Here is a 17,943-nt window from a genome sequence, read left to right on the forward strand (position 1 = left end):
GCATGTTTGTTGTTCAATAAAAAAAGCAACTTGTTGTCTCATGCTGCTTCATTAATTCCGTCACATATTAATTGGCCCCCCCCAACAATGTGACCAAACCGGAACAAAAAAACACAATCCCCTCCAATTTACATGGGTTGTAACACAAATAAAGTTAACATAAACTTGCATGAATTAACCCAAGGAAATACATCTTTAATCGCATTATGTGTACAATACGAACTTATATCTATGCATTGTATTTATTTATTCTCACCAACTATGTTCGAAATTATATAACAAATATACATGTCAGCAGCTACAATTAGAAACACCTCACGTCGCGTTATCAGGTGATTTTATTTTGGAATACTAAAAGTTAAATGAGATTTATCTTGACGAACAATATTATTTGCCTGTCACCATTGCCACAACAAGCTCGTCCTCACGCCGTTAAACAGGGAATGCGCGCGTGTGCGCGTGTGTCCATTGTTTGGCGGGGCGGGGCTTAGTGACGTAGCGGCGGTTGCAGCGAAGCGAATGTGGACGAGACTCGCAGAGGATGAATCACTGAGCGGCACAACAGTCTGATCGCGGACTCACGCTTCAATTTCACACATTACATCTCAACAATTAAGGATCTCATTATTATTTCCGGGCGGATTGGCGCCACTTTTGCTCCCGTCCGCACCTTTTATTTCGCCATCATCTGCTTTCCTCTCCAGCCAGCGAGACGCCTGTCAGGCTCGCACACCGGCGTGTCAACGACAAGCAGGAAAAAGATAAATATTCATTTCATTCGGACACACCTTGTGCAGGACTGCCCTGAAACCGCTACAATCAACATGGATGAAGACAATCACGGTAAGGACGTTTCCTTTTTTTTTTTTACACACCAGCTTCCTGGCGTGGATGGACGCTACACTGTTTGTCTGCATCAGTGCAGTTAAAAATAAAGCACTTTTTATGCACACACATACACACACACTTTCTCAAGTAAGTAGGATTTTCCCTTGCATCTGTTTGAAGCCTCAATCTTCTCTCCCACAATCTTGTATTTGAAGTCTGCAAACTGCATGGTGGGAATTGATAAGATAAAGGGGATGGCAGCCAGACAAGCTTCATTCCCCTGTAAAGTCACCAATGTGATGAAATCCAGTGACACCAGAGCTTACTTCAGGGATGTCAAACATGCGGCCCGCGGGCCGTATCAGCGAGATGAGTTTGCCAAGTGTAAAATTGAGCTCCACAAACCACGTTAAACCCAGATTCCGATCTAACAATGGTCTTAACTCATTCTCCTTCTATGCCACATCAATATGGAATGCACTGCCAACAGGTGTAAAAGAAAGTGCATCTCTATCCTCCTTCAAAACAGCACTAAAATAACACCTCCAGGCAACTACAACCCTAGACTAACACCCTCCCCCCACGACATCCCACCTCCCCGGATTGTAAATAATCAAATGTAAATAATCAAATGTATATACTTGTTCTTATGATTTCTGAGCTCACTATGTTCACTGCTCGCTGTGCATATCCTACCAAGTGAGACCTACACTGTTTCAATGTCCATTTCTCAGATGATATAATTGTTGATGACTGAAGTGCTGATATCAACCAAACCTAACCTCCTCCCGCCCGAAACCCCTGCACATCCCACCCCCGGGATTGTAAATAATGTAAATAATTCAATGTATAAACACTGATGATTAACTTGTGTGATGACTGTATTATGCTGATAGTATATATTTGTACCATAAATTGATTAACGTGAACCCCGACTTAAACAAGTTGAAAAACTTATTCGGGTGTTACCATTTAGTGGTCAATTGTACGGAATATGTACTGTACTGTGCAATCTACTAATAAAAATTTCAATCGATCAAAAAAAAAAAGCTGCGTTTTTAAACTAGATGAGGCTATTCCTGAAGAATGCTCCAATGCTGAAGTCGAACTGAAATCCTGGAATTTTTTTTAGAATTGTTGAAGTAGAGCACACAATTCCTGAACAGGCTGAATATTTTGAAGCTGGAACAGTTTAAATCAGATGAAAAATGTGGGAATTCTGGAAGAATGTCCCATTCATTTAAATGGGAGTTTCCAAAAAAATTGGGAATTTCGGGAAAAGCAGGATTAAAAAAAAAAAAAAAAAAGTGAACAATGTCTGAATGAGTTGAAATGGTTGGTGTTGGAATTTTTCATATTGGTCAAGAAATGTTGAAGTCGTAACATGTTGAATAGAGAAATGGTATTAAGGAATTCCTGGAATTTCTGGAAAACCGGAAATTTTTCCAGTTTAAAAAACAACTTTGTTTTTTGTTTTAATTAAGAGGAATGTTTGACGGTGGAACGGTTGAAGTGTGTTCGAAAATGTGGGAGGAGTAGTCGCCAGAAAAAAGGGTGGAAATAGGGCTTTGGAAAACCAGGAATTTTGAAAAATCCTGGCATTTTTTTAATTGCTAAAAGAGTAGTTTTAATGTCCAGAATGGTGGAATGTGAAGGTGGAATGGTTTGACTTGGTGGAAAATGGTGGAAGTTTGAAAAATGGTCAATTCATTTTCAATGGGAAAAATGTCCTGGAAAACCTGGAATTCTGGGAAATCTGGGAATTTTTGGAAGTTGTTAAGGGCTGAACAGTTTGAAGTTGGAACCGTTTAAATTGAATAAAAAATGTGGAAGGTAGAACGCGCCAAAATCTGGAGAAGAAGAAAAAGAATAATAAATCAATCAAACACTCTAGAAGTCTAGATTGAAAGAGTATATAAGAGAATTGACAGAGTGTGTACCTTCAGTGAGAAGTGCCTCGTTAAATTCAGCCGCTGTTGGAGGTGGAAGTGAAGTGTGTCTCTCTTTACTAGCTTCGTCGAAGCATGTTGCTTTTGTAGCTGTTTCAGCAGATTTTAATTGCTAGGATAGGATCGTTGATCCAAGACACAACTTACATTTAACTAAAATGTTCTTTTCTTTGTGGTCGACAAAAGAAAAGTAGTGAGAATATCTCCATGTTAAAAAACTCGACTTTTGGCTCCGCCATGATGTAAACACAGACATGCCCCCTCCCACACACACACATACACACATACACAGCGCGCGCCTCTTTTCCGGTCGCCTCTTCTGCAGCGCTCCAATAAAACACACTCAGATACTACATAAAAAATAACGTAAAATAACGCAGTAACGCATCATGTAGTAACGGTAACTGAGTTACTGAATATAAAAAATAACGTGTTAGATTACTATTTACCGCCGAAAGTAACAGCGTTACAGTAACGTGTTACAAAGTAACGTGTTAGTCCCAACACTGGTCATGATACATGCAAATATAAATTAAATACACAGAGGACATAAGTAAAGGAAATTAAATGAGCTCAAATATACCTACAAACGAGGCATAATGATGCAATATGTACATACAGCGAGCCTAAATAGCATGTTAGCATCAATTAGCTTGCAGTCATGGATTGACCAAATATGCTTGATAAGCACTCCAGCAAATCAATAAAATCAGCAAAGCTCACCTTTGTTCATTATCGCACAGCATAAAACGTTTGGTGGACAAAATGAGACAAGGAAGGATTGGCATAAAACACGTCTTTATGTGGCAGCGTCGGAGAAAGTTGTACATGTAAACAAACTACGATGAGTTCAAAGATCCCTGAAAATAGTAGGACAAAACGGCGCTTGCCAAATACTCTCATCAGTGAAGCATGTTTAATATAAACAGTGGGATTTCTAACAATTAGGAAGGTTTGTGTCATGTTTGTTCTCCTACAGAAAATATATTAAAACAAAAAATACATTTTTTTTGTTCATGTTTTTCCATTTTCACACATCTCTGAAAGAGGTCCAGGGAGCCACTAGGGCTGCGCTAAAGAGCCGCGGGTTACTGACCCCCGCCCTAGAGACTGTTTATGACACTGACATTTGAGAAAAATGTATCAATGTATGACTTTTGTATGAAGAGGCGCTCATATAGGGTCTCCACGTTTTCATAACAAAACCCTCCTTTCGCATAGAAAGAATGAGCAGTAGATGTTTGAGAGATGAGCCCATCTCTTGACGACAGAGAGGACAGCGAACAATAAGGAAGCCTTTGGTGGTGTTTCTTTCAGTAAATATAATTATTACTATATTAGGGGGGTTGGGCTCGTGGGGGCCCGGTTGCTTGTGGGGCGGGGCTGTCTTCCCGTCCGGCTGGACTTGGGGGCTGGTTGTCCCGTGCTATTCCTCGGCCGGGTGTGTCTGTCTACGGCCTGCCGCTGGCTTGCCCGACGGAACAGTGGGGGTCCTGTCGCTCGCCCACCTGCCTGCCTGCGTGGGGCCGGTGGTCCCTTATTCCCTGCGTACCGCACCTGCTGTTTTGGGTTGGACTTTCTGGGTGGCGGGGGCGTACTTTGTCACCCGCACATACTGGGAGACAAATTAATTCACTCACTAATACACTCATGCATCTATTAAATTCATGTTGTTGACCCTGCCCCGGGGAAAACTGTGTAGAAACACAGCACATTACTAAAGCGTAACTTATTTTTACCATAACAATCTACAAGGTTAATATAGTCCGCTCCTCTTTCTTTTCCCCCGTTTATCACTTTTCTTTCGTAATTCAAGTATTCATTAAATATATGCATTGTTGCATTTGAAGCAATTACAATGTTAATAGTAGAGGTAATTATTATTATTATTATACACCAATAGTGTTATTTCTATTGGTATTTTTATTGCACCATTTGTAGTGCAATAATGTTCATTGTCATTTCTGTGTTATTACTATCTACTTCAGTAACTACTTCTTTGCTATAATTTTTGGTATCATATTTGTACATATCGTATTTGCTCATGTTGTTCTGTTGTTGTTGTTTTTGTTGTCTTTGTCTCGTCACACTCTTATCCCAACAATTTCCCCCTCTGTCTTCTTTTTATTCTTCTTTCTATGTCCTCTTGCTCCGGTCCGGCTGCCCCAAACATTAAATACATCTATTTATTAAAGTCAAATACCAATAAGGCAACAAGAGAAGTATCCCACAGTTCTCTTTTCTAAAAGCAATTCTGTACAGCAGATATGGGCACCTACATCAACAATATGGGTTTATCCTGAGTGGCAGGACAAGACATGTTAAAAAATTAAAACATTTTTTTGACAGTGGTTATCTAGTGTCTACTTTTAAGTATATACTGTATAAAACAAATACAACATCAATACAGAAATTGTTTAATTTTTTTTTGCTGAAACCCTGCACTTTTTGAGTTTGGTTTACAATGAACAGTTACAACATTGATAAAAACAGATTCCTAAAATCACAAGTTGATTCAATGTTACTGAAAAAAATAACCACTTTTTGCCGCAATTTTCTGAAAAAGCTGCTGCAAATTCAGGCCTATGATAAGGCACCTTTAACTGTCATAGCTGCATGGTGCCTGTATGCTCTCTTTGACCACTATACCGCTACCTTATCACACATGCAGGATACTCCTGGCCAGATAATCCCCAGCACCTTGAAAGAAAATGTAAACAGCCTGATAACAGTTTTGTCAGTTAAACTGTGAGAGATCAGTGAGAGTCAAGCAGCAGGCATCCTCATTTCCCACTTCCACATTTTCTCCCCTGCATGTAAACCAATAAAAAACTTTGGACCTGAATTGGAATGAACTAATTTCATGAAGCTGAACTATATCAATGTTTAAAGATGCATAGAATGTGGTCTGTTGGTCATTAAGACAAATCGTAATTGCATATTTATAGTCTTGTGAACAGGCTTTATAATTTTGGACAGGCAGTCTGATGAAATGTAGCAGAAAGTCACTTTTAGATGTGTCGTAATTCTAATGTTTTAGGATCTACAATTAATTATTCCATCAGGGGGGTGGGTCGATTCCTTAAATTCCACTGAATCCTAATTATTTTCCTATGACCAAATGTCCCAACACTTCTGTGAATGTCATTGACGGATGGGTGATATGGCCTAAAATCTATATAACTGCCATTGGCTCTGATTTAAAGTAATTAAGTCATGTAAACAATAACATAAAACGAAAAAAAAAACTATTTTGTGATTGTAAAAAATATCGATCTAATCACTCAAGTACTGACCATATGCTGATACTATACTTTGTATCGTTACTGTAAATATTTGTATCCATGTTTTCATTGAAGAGCTCTTGCCTAGCAGCTAGCATGGCTTTTTGTATAAAGTCCTGAAGTCCTGTAAATAATAGCAAGGAATGACCAAAAAATATTTTGTGATAATAAAAATATTGACCGAATAATCACTGTAGTATTGACCGTATACTGACACTATACTTGGTATCGTTACTGCCGATATTTGTATCATTCTGACCACCCCGTTTACATTCAAGAGCTCAAGCTTAGCGGTTAGCATGGCTTCTTGTATCGTCCCGTGGTGTGTAGTGTAGCATGTTTTGTTATTCCTTGTTCTCTTGTCCTCCAGTGATAATGGTACATGTTAGAAACAGTTTGTTTTCTAATTGACGTTAAGAACTTTATCTCACCATGGTGGTAGAACAAAATATACCAAAAAACAACAAAAATAACACAACATACCTACAAATATACATCCTTAGAGTCAGTGTTGATCATGAGACGCCCTGTCAAAGAGCGCCGAGACATACCGTTTGTGATGCGTCTGGAAACAGCCACGCACCGGAATGAATTATTCAGGTAACTTACCATAAATGTTCAACTGATGAGGCGCTTTGCTTTGACTCTCACTCGCTAACTCGCACGGCCACCGCTGCACACATCACTTAACATTGCTCACATGCACACCTTCATTTCGGGGTGCTATGGTGTCGCACGCATGGCGCATAAAGGAGATAAGTTTGTCACCGCTGCTGCTTTAACAAGAGGAGCCTGTCAACTGAAAGCAGATACGCAACGATATGTCACATTCCTGTGCATCTCCGTGTCATATTTAATCCGATTCGCTCAGAGTTTGCTCATTTGTTGGGCTCTGCTGCTGTCATTGCGGTGTGTGCATACAATCTGCACTGTTTTTTAATATATATATATATATGATTATACTGTACGTGCAAACATATGTTCAAATGTGAGAACAACAGAGCAAGCATATGCAATGACATGCCTCGGGATTAATAGACGGCTGAACAAATAAGACCCCCCCCCTGCACCAACACTCAAGTTCCTGGACTTAATGACCCTTTGTAAGCACATACTATATGAGCATTAAAGCTGATGTATCTGGAGTACATTTTAGCATACAATTACAGGTATGTTTCGTCATCTTAATGATACACATGCTTGTAATAATGCCATCAGTGTTCATATAGTGTCCGTCGCACGTACAGTAAACTACACTTAAATGAATCCTAGAGCAAAAACAACACTCTTTTGTCTTACTGCAAATTTCAGTGCAGCATGGTGTGGAATGTCATTGATGGGGAAGTGGACAGGCACCTTGGTCTATGTTTTGGAGCAAGACTTATTTATGCACCGAATAAAAGCTTCAACTGTGCGGCGATGTTTTATTTGCACTGCAGACTGGGCTTCATATTATATATTTCTCTAACAAGAAGTGCCAGATGCCGCAGCGCCAAGTTTGCCAACAGAGCTGAGCCTCAAAGTGGATAAATAAACTGCTAAATGTGTTATTAGTTAGTCGTGTACAGGGCCACTCAGGCTTAGCTGGGGCCCTAAGCAGAAATGTATTTGGAGGCCCCTTCCTCTCATTACAAAACTCTTTACGATTGTTATACTTCTTGATCAAGCTTCATTTGATGCATGTTTTGTACTAAAATTTTAGCATCATTAAAACATATACCGTATTTTTCGGACTGTAAGTCACAGTTTTTTTCATAGTTTGGCCGGGGGTGCGACTTATACTCAGGAGTGACTTATGTGTGAAATTATTAACACATTACCGTAAAATATCAAATAATATTATTTAACTCATTCACGTAAGAGACTAGACGTATAAGATTTCATGGGATTTAGCGACTAGGAGTGACAGATTGTTTGGTAAACGTATAGCATGTTCTATATGTTATAGTTATTTGAATGACTCTTACCATAATATGCTACGTTAACATACCAGGCACGTTCTCAGTTGGTTATTTATGTCTCATAACTTACACTTATTCAGCCTGTTGATCACTATTCTTTATTTATTTTAAATTGCCTTTCAAATGTCTATTCTTGGTGTTGGGTTTTATCAAATACATTTCCCCAAAAAATGCGACTTATACTCCAGTGCGACTTATATATGTTTTTTTCCTTCTTTATTATGCATTTTCGGCAGGTGCGACTTATACTCCGGAGCGACTTATACTAATACGGTATGTTCAATCCTTGCTATCTCAACCCCACCCGGGTTTTGAATCCAGTACCTTCTGCCTTGCAAAACAAGTACTATGTCAATGTGCCACAAGAGGTACGGGAAATGTGTGGGTATATCTGCCTTTATATTCTCATCAGTGACAAAGCCACAAGCGTCCTGTCATTAATTAATTTACATTTTACATGCGTTTCTTTCCTCAAAACAGGGATCTCCACGGATTGCAGGGCACTACGCACAGCGTATGAGGCGGGGCAACCATGGTTGTGTATCCTCAGTGTACAGCATGTCACAAATAGGCTGTTTTTTTATAGGGCTCGAAAGGGCACGTGATTTCGCAAAGCATTGTACATGGCTGAACTCAACCAGCGGTATTGTGAGAGAGAGCAACTAACTGGATTAAAATTGATCGTACAAAAGAAAACAATCTCGGGACTGTACCAAATCAAACTGGACTCTGTTCCAAAGGCTCATTGAAAAATAAGTAAAATTGGTGGGATTGACCCATATAAGCACGTCCGATAGACAAGATTTGAGCAAAAGCAGAACGTGTCCTGTATCTCAATCGTCAACGGAATGCCAAATTGGTTAAGGCTCACGGAGACCTCTGAATTTCCATCCATCCATTTTCTACCGCTTATTCCCTTTTGGGGGGCGCTGAGATGCTGGAGCCTATCTCAGCTACAATCGGGCGGAAGGCGGGGTACACCCTGGACAAGTCGCCACCTCATCGCAGACCTCTGAATTTTACATCAGAAAAAGAAGACTGTCGTCCTTTCAGAGAAAGGTCAAGAGGACTTGTCACTGTGTGGTATCTCCTGGAGAAATGTGTTTCAAACTAAGTATATTTCAAGTCTGAAATACACTTCACATTAATGTGGGGAATAGTCTTCTAAATTATTGATCTATGATTTGGGGTATTGCTTTTTCCTCCAAATACTGTACGTCGTTTGTAACCCGCAGCTAGCTTATCTTAGCAGCTAACGCTAACAGCGTACTAATTGCTACGTGTGCAACAGAATAAAACATCCTTTGAATCAAACTTGCCAGTATGAAAATGCTGTGAACACACTAACATGTACCAGGTGATGGCCTGAAAAGTCATGTTTGATCGTCTCACCGTTGCTCTCCAGGCTATTCGTTGTCTCTGAGCTCACTACAATGGAAATGAGACAAATTTCGCCAAATCGTTTTTTTCCCCCACGAAGCGATCACGAGGTTGTGAACATTGTGATCATTGTGGTAGTTAATTATGACGCATGTTTTGTACTTAGTAAAGAAAAGAACACAACTTTAGGAGTCTTGCCTTCAGCCATGTAAATAGGTTATTCAGAGGCCAGCAAGAACCACAATGCATTGCGTTTCCACATCACACTTTAGAGCAGGCCTAGGCAATTATTTTGACTCGGGGGGCCACATTTAGAGAAAAAATGTGTCTGGGGGCTGGTATATCTATTTTTAGGAACACTAATACAAAACCTCACAATAATGTCTGATTGAATGCTAAAAACGTTATGACAGTTGTTTTACACTTTTTTACTGAATGAGACACCCAGAATGTACATGAAAATAAAGAATGTGTGATTTACAATATTAACTATGAACGATAAAACCCTGAATATTGACAACATATGAACATCACACCCACTCTCGATCGACATATTTTATAATCAAGCGAAACGCAACAAAATTGCAAACAAACAGCGCGATAAGAACGCGAAGGCTAAACGCCCCCCCCACGTACAATCTGATATAGCACTAAGCTTTAGAACTTTGTTGTAAAAATCTCCTTCCGCCTCTGTCCCTGACACCCGCATTTCGGGCTGGCCGCGCTGGAAACACTGTGGAAACGCTCCCCACCCACACTGCTTGGTACCACGTCTGAGCTACTGTGACTTAGATTACCATAGTAACTAGTATATCATGCAAAAGCGCAGATTCCAACCTTTGAAGTACTTTGTATAGTTCAAGACTTACGGTAATTTGAAAACATCACTGCACATCATAATGGCGGCTACAGTTTCGATTTTAAATATATTTTTTAATTATCTGGGAATGTTCGGCAGGCCAGATTGAAAAAATTTAGAGCCCGATTGTCTTCAATGGTTAGTGTAATGATGCTACGTTTCCAGCCACTACTGTATAGCGTCACTTCCCCGTTACATCAGGTGAGGCGGGTGGGCGTGGAGCTGAATTAGCAAGTCGTATCTAATTTTGTCTGCAAGGGCCTTTTAACGATGCACTTACTTACCAAGCACACCTTTCACCGCTACTTTTTTGTGCACTTATCCCCCTCAAAAGATAGACTCCTGGGAAACATCGCCCAACCTAGGCAGCATTTGGAGCGGGCTGAATGCACTCACTGTATGTGTGACTTCTTGGCATGGAGCACTGCGGCTCTGAGGGGAATTAGTGGGTTTGAAGGGGAAGTCGTGTGATTCGAGTTCGCTCTTTGTTGTGGCTGTAGGCGCACTGTGTGGGAGGGCACCAGACAGTCACTTGGGGATGTTCGCCATTGGAGGTGGGGCTAGGTGGGAGGAAAATGCTTTTTTTTCCCATCTATGTGGTTGCATGTTTTAGTTAGAAATAAATCCAAACCAGTCATTCTTATTTAACAAACAACACACATGCAATATATTGTTTCTGTGGTTGTACATGTAAACATATCACAACAGGCACCCTTTTTTATAGACATTTTGTTCCCCTTGCATAACATTGGTAGACTATGAGTTGCACGCCTTTAACTGCAATAGCTCAAAAATAGAGTCCATAAATCTGCCAAGCAAAACACTCCATAATGAATTCAATCGTGTCTTTGTTTTCAAGTGGAGCACTAAGTCATTTTGGAAAAGTCTTGATTTCTTGTTAATGTCTTTTGTAAGGGAGGGAGGAAATCCAAAAGCATTGAGCCAGACTGAATTCAGCCCAACCAAATGTCTTGCAGCTCTTCAGCAGCCCGTCTTAAACAAAATCCTTTTGTGTGGCTGCAAATATTTACGACTCGACAAATCTTAACCCAGTTGTGTTGTTTCAGAGCTTAAGAGGAGATTTTGTTAAGAGCGGGAATTGATTTTGACTGCCAAGATTACAGGGTTTGTGGGGCAACATTAGGAGATTAAACATACTGTACATTATAGAATATAATATGGGGACAAATACTACGACCCAGATAGTGTTGGCACGTGAATGTGCCTGCGAGTGAGCAGGAGCTTGTAAAAGACTTCACTATTAAGAGCTGAGAAAGGAGACTACATATGGAGCTGATTAGGAGAGAGTCAGGCGCTTCCCTGCATGTTCCTATCACCATGGTAGTGTAGTGTGTGTGTGTGTGTGTGTGTGTGTGTGTGTGTGTATGTGTGTGTGTGGATGTGTAGGTGGATGGGATGGGTTTACTAGTGTGAACAGAGAAGTAGTCTTTCCTGGAATTATTGCTTGTCGAGAGTCCAAGCAAATGGTAGGCAAAAGGCACTTGGAAATATACCAGAATAGCAGGAAAGCACACGATTGAGAGCACAATCCTAAATATGTCCTTGTTGAACTCAGAATGCACACACTTATGCTAGGGTGTCGCTCTATCTAGTGCGGGGTTCTGCAACCCGCGGCTCTCGAGGCGCATGCGGCTCCTTAGCGCCGCCCTAGTGGCTCCCTGGAGCTCTTTCAAAAATGTATGAAAATGGAAAAAGATGAGGGAAAAATATATTTTTTGTTTTGATATGGTTTTTGCAGGAGTACAAACATGACACAAACCTTCCTAATTGCTAGAAATCCCATTGTTTATATCAAACTGATGAGAGTATTTGGCGAGCGCGGTTTTGATTTGGCAGTCTTTGAACTCACCGTAGTTTGTTTATATGTACAACTTTCTTCTACGCTGCCACATAATGACATGTTTTATGCCACTCCTCCTTTGTGTCATTTTGTCCATCAAACGTTTGATGTTGTGCCTGAATCCACAAACATGAGCTTTGTTGATGTTATTGACTTGTTGGAGCGCTAATCAGGCATATTTGGTCATTGCATGGCTGCAAGCTAATCGATGCAAACATGCTATCTAGTAGGGGTGTGGGAAAAAAATCGATTCGAATTCGAATCGAAATTCTCACGTTGTGCGATTCAGAATCGATTCTCTTTTTTTTTTAAATCGATTTTTTTTGTGCAGCCCTTTGAGACACTTGTGATTTAGGGCTATATAAATAAACATTGATTGATTGATTGATTGATTTTTTAAAATGTATTTATTTATTTTTGTTTTCTAATTTTTTATTATTATTATTATTTTTTTTTATGAATCAATCCAACAAAACAATACACAGCAATACCATAACAATGCAATCCAATTCCAAAACCAAACCCGACCCAGCAACACTCAGAACAGCAATAAACAGAGCAATTGAGAGGAGACACAAACACGACACAGAACAGACCAAAAGTAGTGAAACAAAAATGAATATTATCAACAACAGTATCAATATTAGTTACAATTTCAACATAGCAGTGATTAAAAATCCCTCATTGACATTATCATTAGACATTTATAAAAATAAAAAATAAAGAACAATAGTGTCACAGTGGCTTACACTTGCATCGCATCTCATAAGCTTGACAACACATTGTGTCCAATATTTTCACAAAGATAAAATAAGTCATATTTTTGGTTAATTTAATAGTTAAAACAAATTTACATTATTGCAATCAGTTGATAAAACATTGTCCTTTGCAATTATAAAAGCTTTTTACAAAAATCTACTACTCTGCTTGCATGTCAGCAGACTGGGGTAGATCCTGCTGAAATCCAATGTATTGAATGAATAGAGAATCGTTTTGAATCGGGAAAATATCGTTTTTGAATCGAGAATCGCGTTGAATCTAATTTTTTTTTATTTTGAATCAAATCGTGACCCCAGGAATCGATATTGAATCGAATCATGGGACACCCAAAGATTCGCAGCCCTACTATTTAAGCTATATGTCCTCTGTGTATTTAATTTATGTTTGCATGTCTCATGACACATTATCTGGATGTAATATTGGCTGCATTTTTGATAGTTGTTTGTGTGCCGTTATAGCCCACAGCAAACATTACCCAGCTTGCAAAGATTGTAATAAATCCATTAGAAGAAAACAGCCTGCCGTTTCCTTTAACTTGGACACACACATCTATACCTATGGCTATTCTAAACCAGTAATTTCCAGGAGTAATCTCACCCTCTGAGAAGCCTTCGTTTTACTAATGTTTTCCAATGTTGTAAAAATGTGTAGAATAAATATTACATTTCAACATTTCTGTCAACAAAGATTTGCTTCAGCCTGGGACACACAGTCATTTTGATAGTAGGCTATTATAGCTAATACAGACACTTACATCAAGTGTTGCCTTCATTATAGCATTTATATAAGGCTTTTAATTACTTGCAACTCCAGACAGATTTAATTATTTTTATTGTTGGTCCATGATGGCTCTTTCAACATTTTGGGTTGCCGACCCCTGTACTAGTGCATCTGGTTGGTCACTGCACCACCTCAACCCTGATGCAAGTGGATTAATTATTCTAAAACATTTTTTTTTACTCAGTACCAAAGTCTTGTGTACCAAAACTCAGTTCCACAATGGCACTGATGTCAACGTACACCGTAGTAGCCGTACTGAAAAAAATAATTAAAATAAAAAGTAAAGATATTGGTGCCTCGTTTCTGTGGGGAAATATTGCAGACTCATCCACCTGCAACAAGTGCTTGAAGGTGATATTGCGCAGGTAAGGCATGTAAGTAAGAGACACACAGTCTGACACTCTTTTTAAACTGTATTGCCAACAGCAGTGCTACGGTCCAACACCGCGCACACATTTCTCCGCAGCACCAGTCACAACAGCTGAACAACTCTTCCTCAAACACCAACCATGATCACTGCAAGCTCGGTGTATTCCCAAAACTCGGAAATTATAAACAACATTACAGCAAGTTGGTATTTTGCACATTCTCTGTGTTCTGCCTTGCTGCTGGTTTAGCTGCAGTAACTCTATTTGTCGTGGATTTATTTTATATTGATTAATTATCAGTTAATTTATTTTATTCATATATTTAAAATTGCTATTCTGTTTAACTTGCACGTCACAAAATTCCATAAAAATACAAATGCTTTCAACAAAATCTGTATGTTCTTTATTTCCCGGTTCAGGCACCGTTTAAGCACCATAGTCCTTTTAAGAGTACATATTTTTGGTTGGAATGTAAATGCAAAGCATCCCTACTTGTGACAACTTCCATAAAAGTGTCATAGAAATATATATGCAGTATATTCAGGAAAGTATTCACATCGCTTAACTTTTTCCACATTTTGTTATGTTACAGCTTTATTCCAAAACGGAATACATTTATTTTTGTCCTCAAAATTCTACAATAGGAAAAGGTTGGGTTTTTTTTTTTCAACTTTTGCAAATGTATTAAAATAAAACAATTCATAGATCAAATGTTTATACAGTGCATCCAGAAAGTATTCACTTTTTCCACATTTTGTTATGTTACAGCCTTATTCCAAAATGGAATAAATTGTTTTTTGTCCTCAAAATTCTACACACAATACCCCATAATTAAAACCCCGATGGCGATCGCCTCCTTCCGACAGCCATCCAGCCAAAACCAAACATTGGACATAGAAACTTTTTAGCCAGGGTTAAAGAAGACAAGTGTGTGAACAAAATGTGTGTGAACAAGGTTGAGTACCCATTCAATGGGCCCATAGAGATCAGTTTTCGGAATAGCGTCGCTATGGTAATACGAAATGTTCCCAACTTAAGACCTTTCCGACGGTATAACATATGTGGGGGATTGTTGGTCGGTTCGGCTCATATTAGATGCAAGAGAAACGTGCGGAACTATTATAATAAAGTTTGAAGTATGAGCAATAATAATAATATGGGCTGCTTGCATTGCAGCAGGCCCATAATAACCTTAATAAGAGTGGTATCCAGACAACTTCAAAGACGCGCTATCCTTTATAATTTAGTCAACAAAATTTACCGTAATTTTAGTCGACAAAAATTTTAAGGAATTGAGTCGACTAAAACTACACAAAAATTAAATACATTTAGATGGGATGGTATGGCATGGTATGCTGTCAAAATTAACACTGCATACAGGCCTGATTGGTGGATTGCTGCAGAGATGGTTGTCCTTCTGGAATAGGTCTCCTCTCTCCACAGAGGAATGCTGTAGCTCTGAAAGAGTGACCATCGGGTTCTTGGTTACCTCCCAGATGAGGGCATTTCCCCCCGATTGCTCAGTTTAGATGGCCAGGTCTAGGAAGAGTCCTGGTGGTTCCAAACTTCTTCCAATTACGGATAATGTAGTCCACTGTGCTCATTGGGACCTTCAAGGCAGCAGATATTTTTCTGTACCCTTCCCCAGATTTGTGCCCAGAGACAATCCTGTCTCAAAGGTCTTCAGACAATTCTTCTGACTTCATTTTTGGTTTGTGCTGTGCCATGCACTGTCAAGTTTGGGACCTTAAATAAAGACAGGTGTGTGCCTTTCCAAATCATGTACAACCAACTAAATTTATTACATGTATAAAATGTAAGCTTTATGAACATCTCAAGGATGATCAGTTGAATCAGGATGCCGCTGAGCTTACTTTTGAGCTTCATGGCAAATACTTTGAATACTAATGTACATGTGATTTCTTACTTTTTAATTTTTAATAGATTTGCGAGAACGAAAAGTTTCACATTGTCAATGTGTGTAGAGTTTTGAGGACAAAAATTACTTTATTCCAAATTGAAAAAAATGGATGGACACAATAGGTCTTTTAATTTGTAGATCATAAATGACAATAGGTCATTTATGATCTACAGAGATCTTTTTTTTAAAAATACATCTCATTAGAATGTTCCTAACTGTACCTCAAGTGTAAAAATAATTGTAATTCATAGGGAATAATGACAGCAAAAGAAAAAGCAAGGCATTGCTTTAAATACATACTTTTGGTTTGTATATGCCCTTCTACCTGAATTTTCGCTGTAACACAGCACAATGTCACATTGATCTAAAAAAACATTTTTTTCCATAAAAAAATAAATCAATACGTTCTTAAAAAATACTTGACTTGAGTCTCACTGGGTAAGGTGTTAAAAGAAGACAGAGTTCTAGCTGACTGAACAAAACATGCGGAGAGAGTTCCATGTTTTGTGTCTGTTGGCTCCTCGAGTTGTAACGGAGAACTACACACAAACGCCCTGCTCATTCTTAACTGAATAAAATATCCCCGACGCACCTTTGTTTCATTTCCCGCACTGTTCACGTTATGCTTTTGTTCAGCGCTTTGGTAATGGTGATAAGATGTCTGATCCAACAGATGGGACAGGTCATTCATGAATAACTAGCGCCCCTTGCGGCATGCAGGGTGCGGGACTTCGGATGTTCAACACAGACCTTATCAAAGGAGTGATTTGCTCTCACCCGCTGTCGCAGTGTAAACAAAAGATTTGAATATCGCTTTCAAGCTGGATATACATCGCAATAATGTTAGTCAGCTTACGGTGGGAAGTTATTACTTTCATTCTGCTTCCTGTCCATCAAATTTGGCTGCCGCTGCAGAGGTGTGTGCCAGGTGATGAACCGTCAGATATGTGTCACCTGTGTGCGTGCTTGATCATCATGTCTTAGTCGCCTTCACTTGGAAATATTAGATCAGTTTGACTCGCAGAAGGGTGATTTTTGTACGACTTAACACAAAACCTTACAGGCTGTAGAGTGATTGTGTTCATTTGAAACATGACCAGCATGATAAAGTGCAGTACGACCTGCGGAATGACTAATGCTAACTAGTTTCCAGTTACACATAAAGTACAGTTCCAGGTGCTTTTTGCTTATTTTTGTCTATCTGCATGGTCACCTGTGGATGAACTGCAACAGAGCTGCTCGGACAAAACCTAACCGTGTCCAGATGCCAGAGGAAACAGCATTGGTGCGTTTTATTCCCAGGCCGATCAAATCCCTGCGTGATGATTATTTTGGCCTGCTGACATAGGACAGCAGAAGCCCTCAGATCCTACCGGCTCGGCGCATCGATTTGAATATTATCATTGCACTGATGCTGAGCAGATGTGTGATAGAAGGAGGACATCATGTGCAGACCACCCCGTAGCAAATGCACAACCAGCAGGAGGTCCTTATCCCCCCCCCCTGAAAAACTGCAGCTTAAACCCAGCAATCAGCTCCCTGAGCCCCAGATTCGCTGTGAGGTAGTTAAAACTAAAATTCGAAGCACCCCAAATCATTCCTTGCACGCAAAGACTAGTGCTGCTGGTTACAAAATAAGCCACCACAAGTTGCAAGTGCCAGCCAGCACTTTGATAAAGAAGGTGAGAATCATTATTGAATTTAAGAAAGAACACGTAGAAAAGTACAAAGGCAAGAGCTGTAAAAGAAGGTAAAAGGGAATGTTATTAGTTCATTCATTTAGATGTACTTGCATTGTTCTTGTCATGTAAAACTATACTTATAACATGTGTTTTGTGTTAATATGTTTGGCTATCCGGTACAGATTATCTGGATTTGTATTATTTCCTGCGAAAAAATTAGCTTTGGTTTTCATTTTCCGAGGTAACGCCATATATGAGATCCCTCTTACCCCTTTCCCCTTCGTTCGGCT

The 17,943-nt window shown here is 39.4% G+C and overlaps 1 protein-coding gene across 1 annotated transcript in view; it reads left to right on the forward strand.

Annotated features, from left to right (window-relative positions):
- Positions 1–541: 541 nt before the first annotated feature.
- The window catches only part of cyth3a (cytohesin 3a), a 55,624-nt gene continuing 38,222 nt past the window's right edge, over positions 542–17,943 (forward strand). Inside the window, exon 1 of the mRNA XM_061967466.2 lies at positions 542–843. Within this exon, the coding sequence (XP_061823450.1) occupies positions 825–843 (19 nt within the window). The 5' untranslated portion in view covers positions 542–824. The remainder of the gene's footprint in view (positions 844–17,943) is intronic.

The sequence above is a fragment of the Nerophis lumbriciformis genome, linkage group LG11, assembly GCF_033978685.3.
Source record: "Nerophis lumbriciformis linkage group LG11, RoL_Nlum_v2.1, whole genome shotgun sequence".
Taxonomy (NCBI): domain Eukaryota; kingdom Metazoa; phylum Chordata; class Actinopteri; order Syngnathiformes; family Syngnathidae; genus Nerophis; species Nerophis lumbriciformis.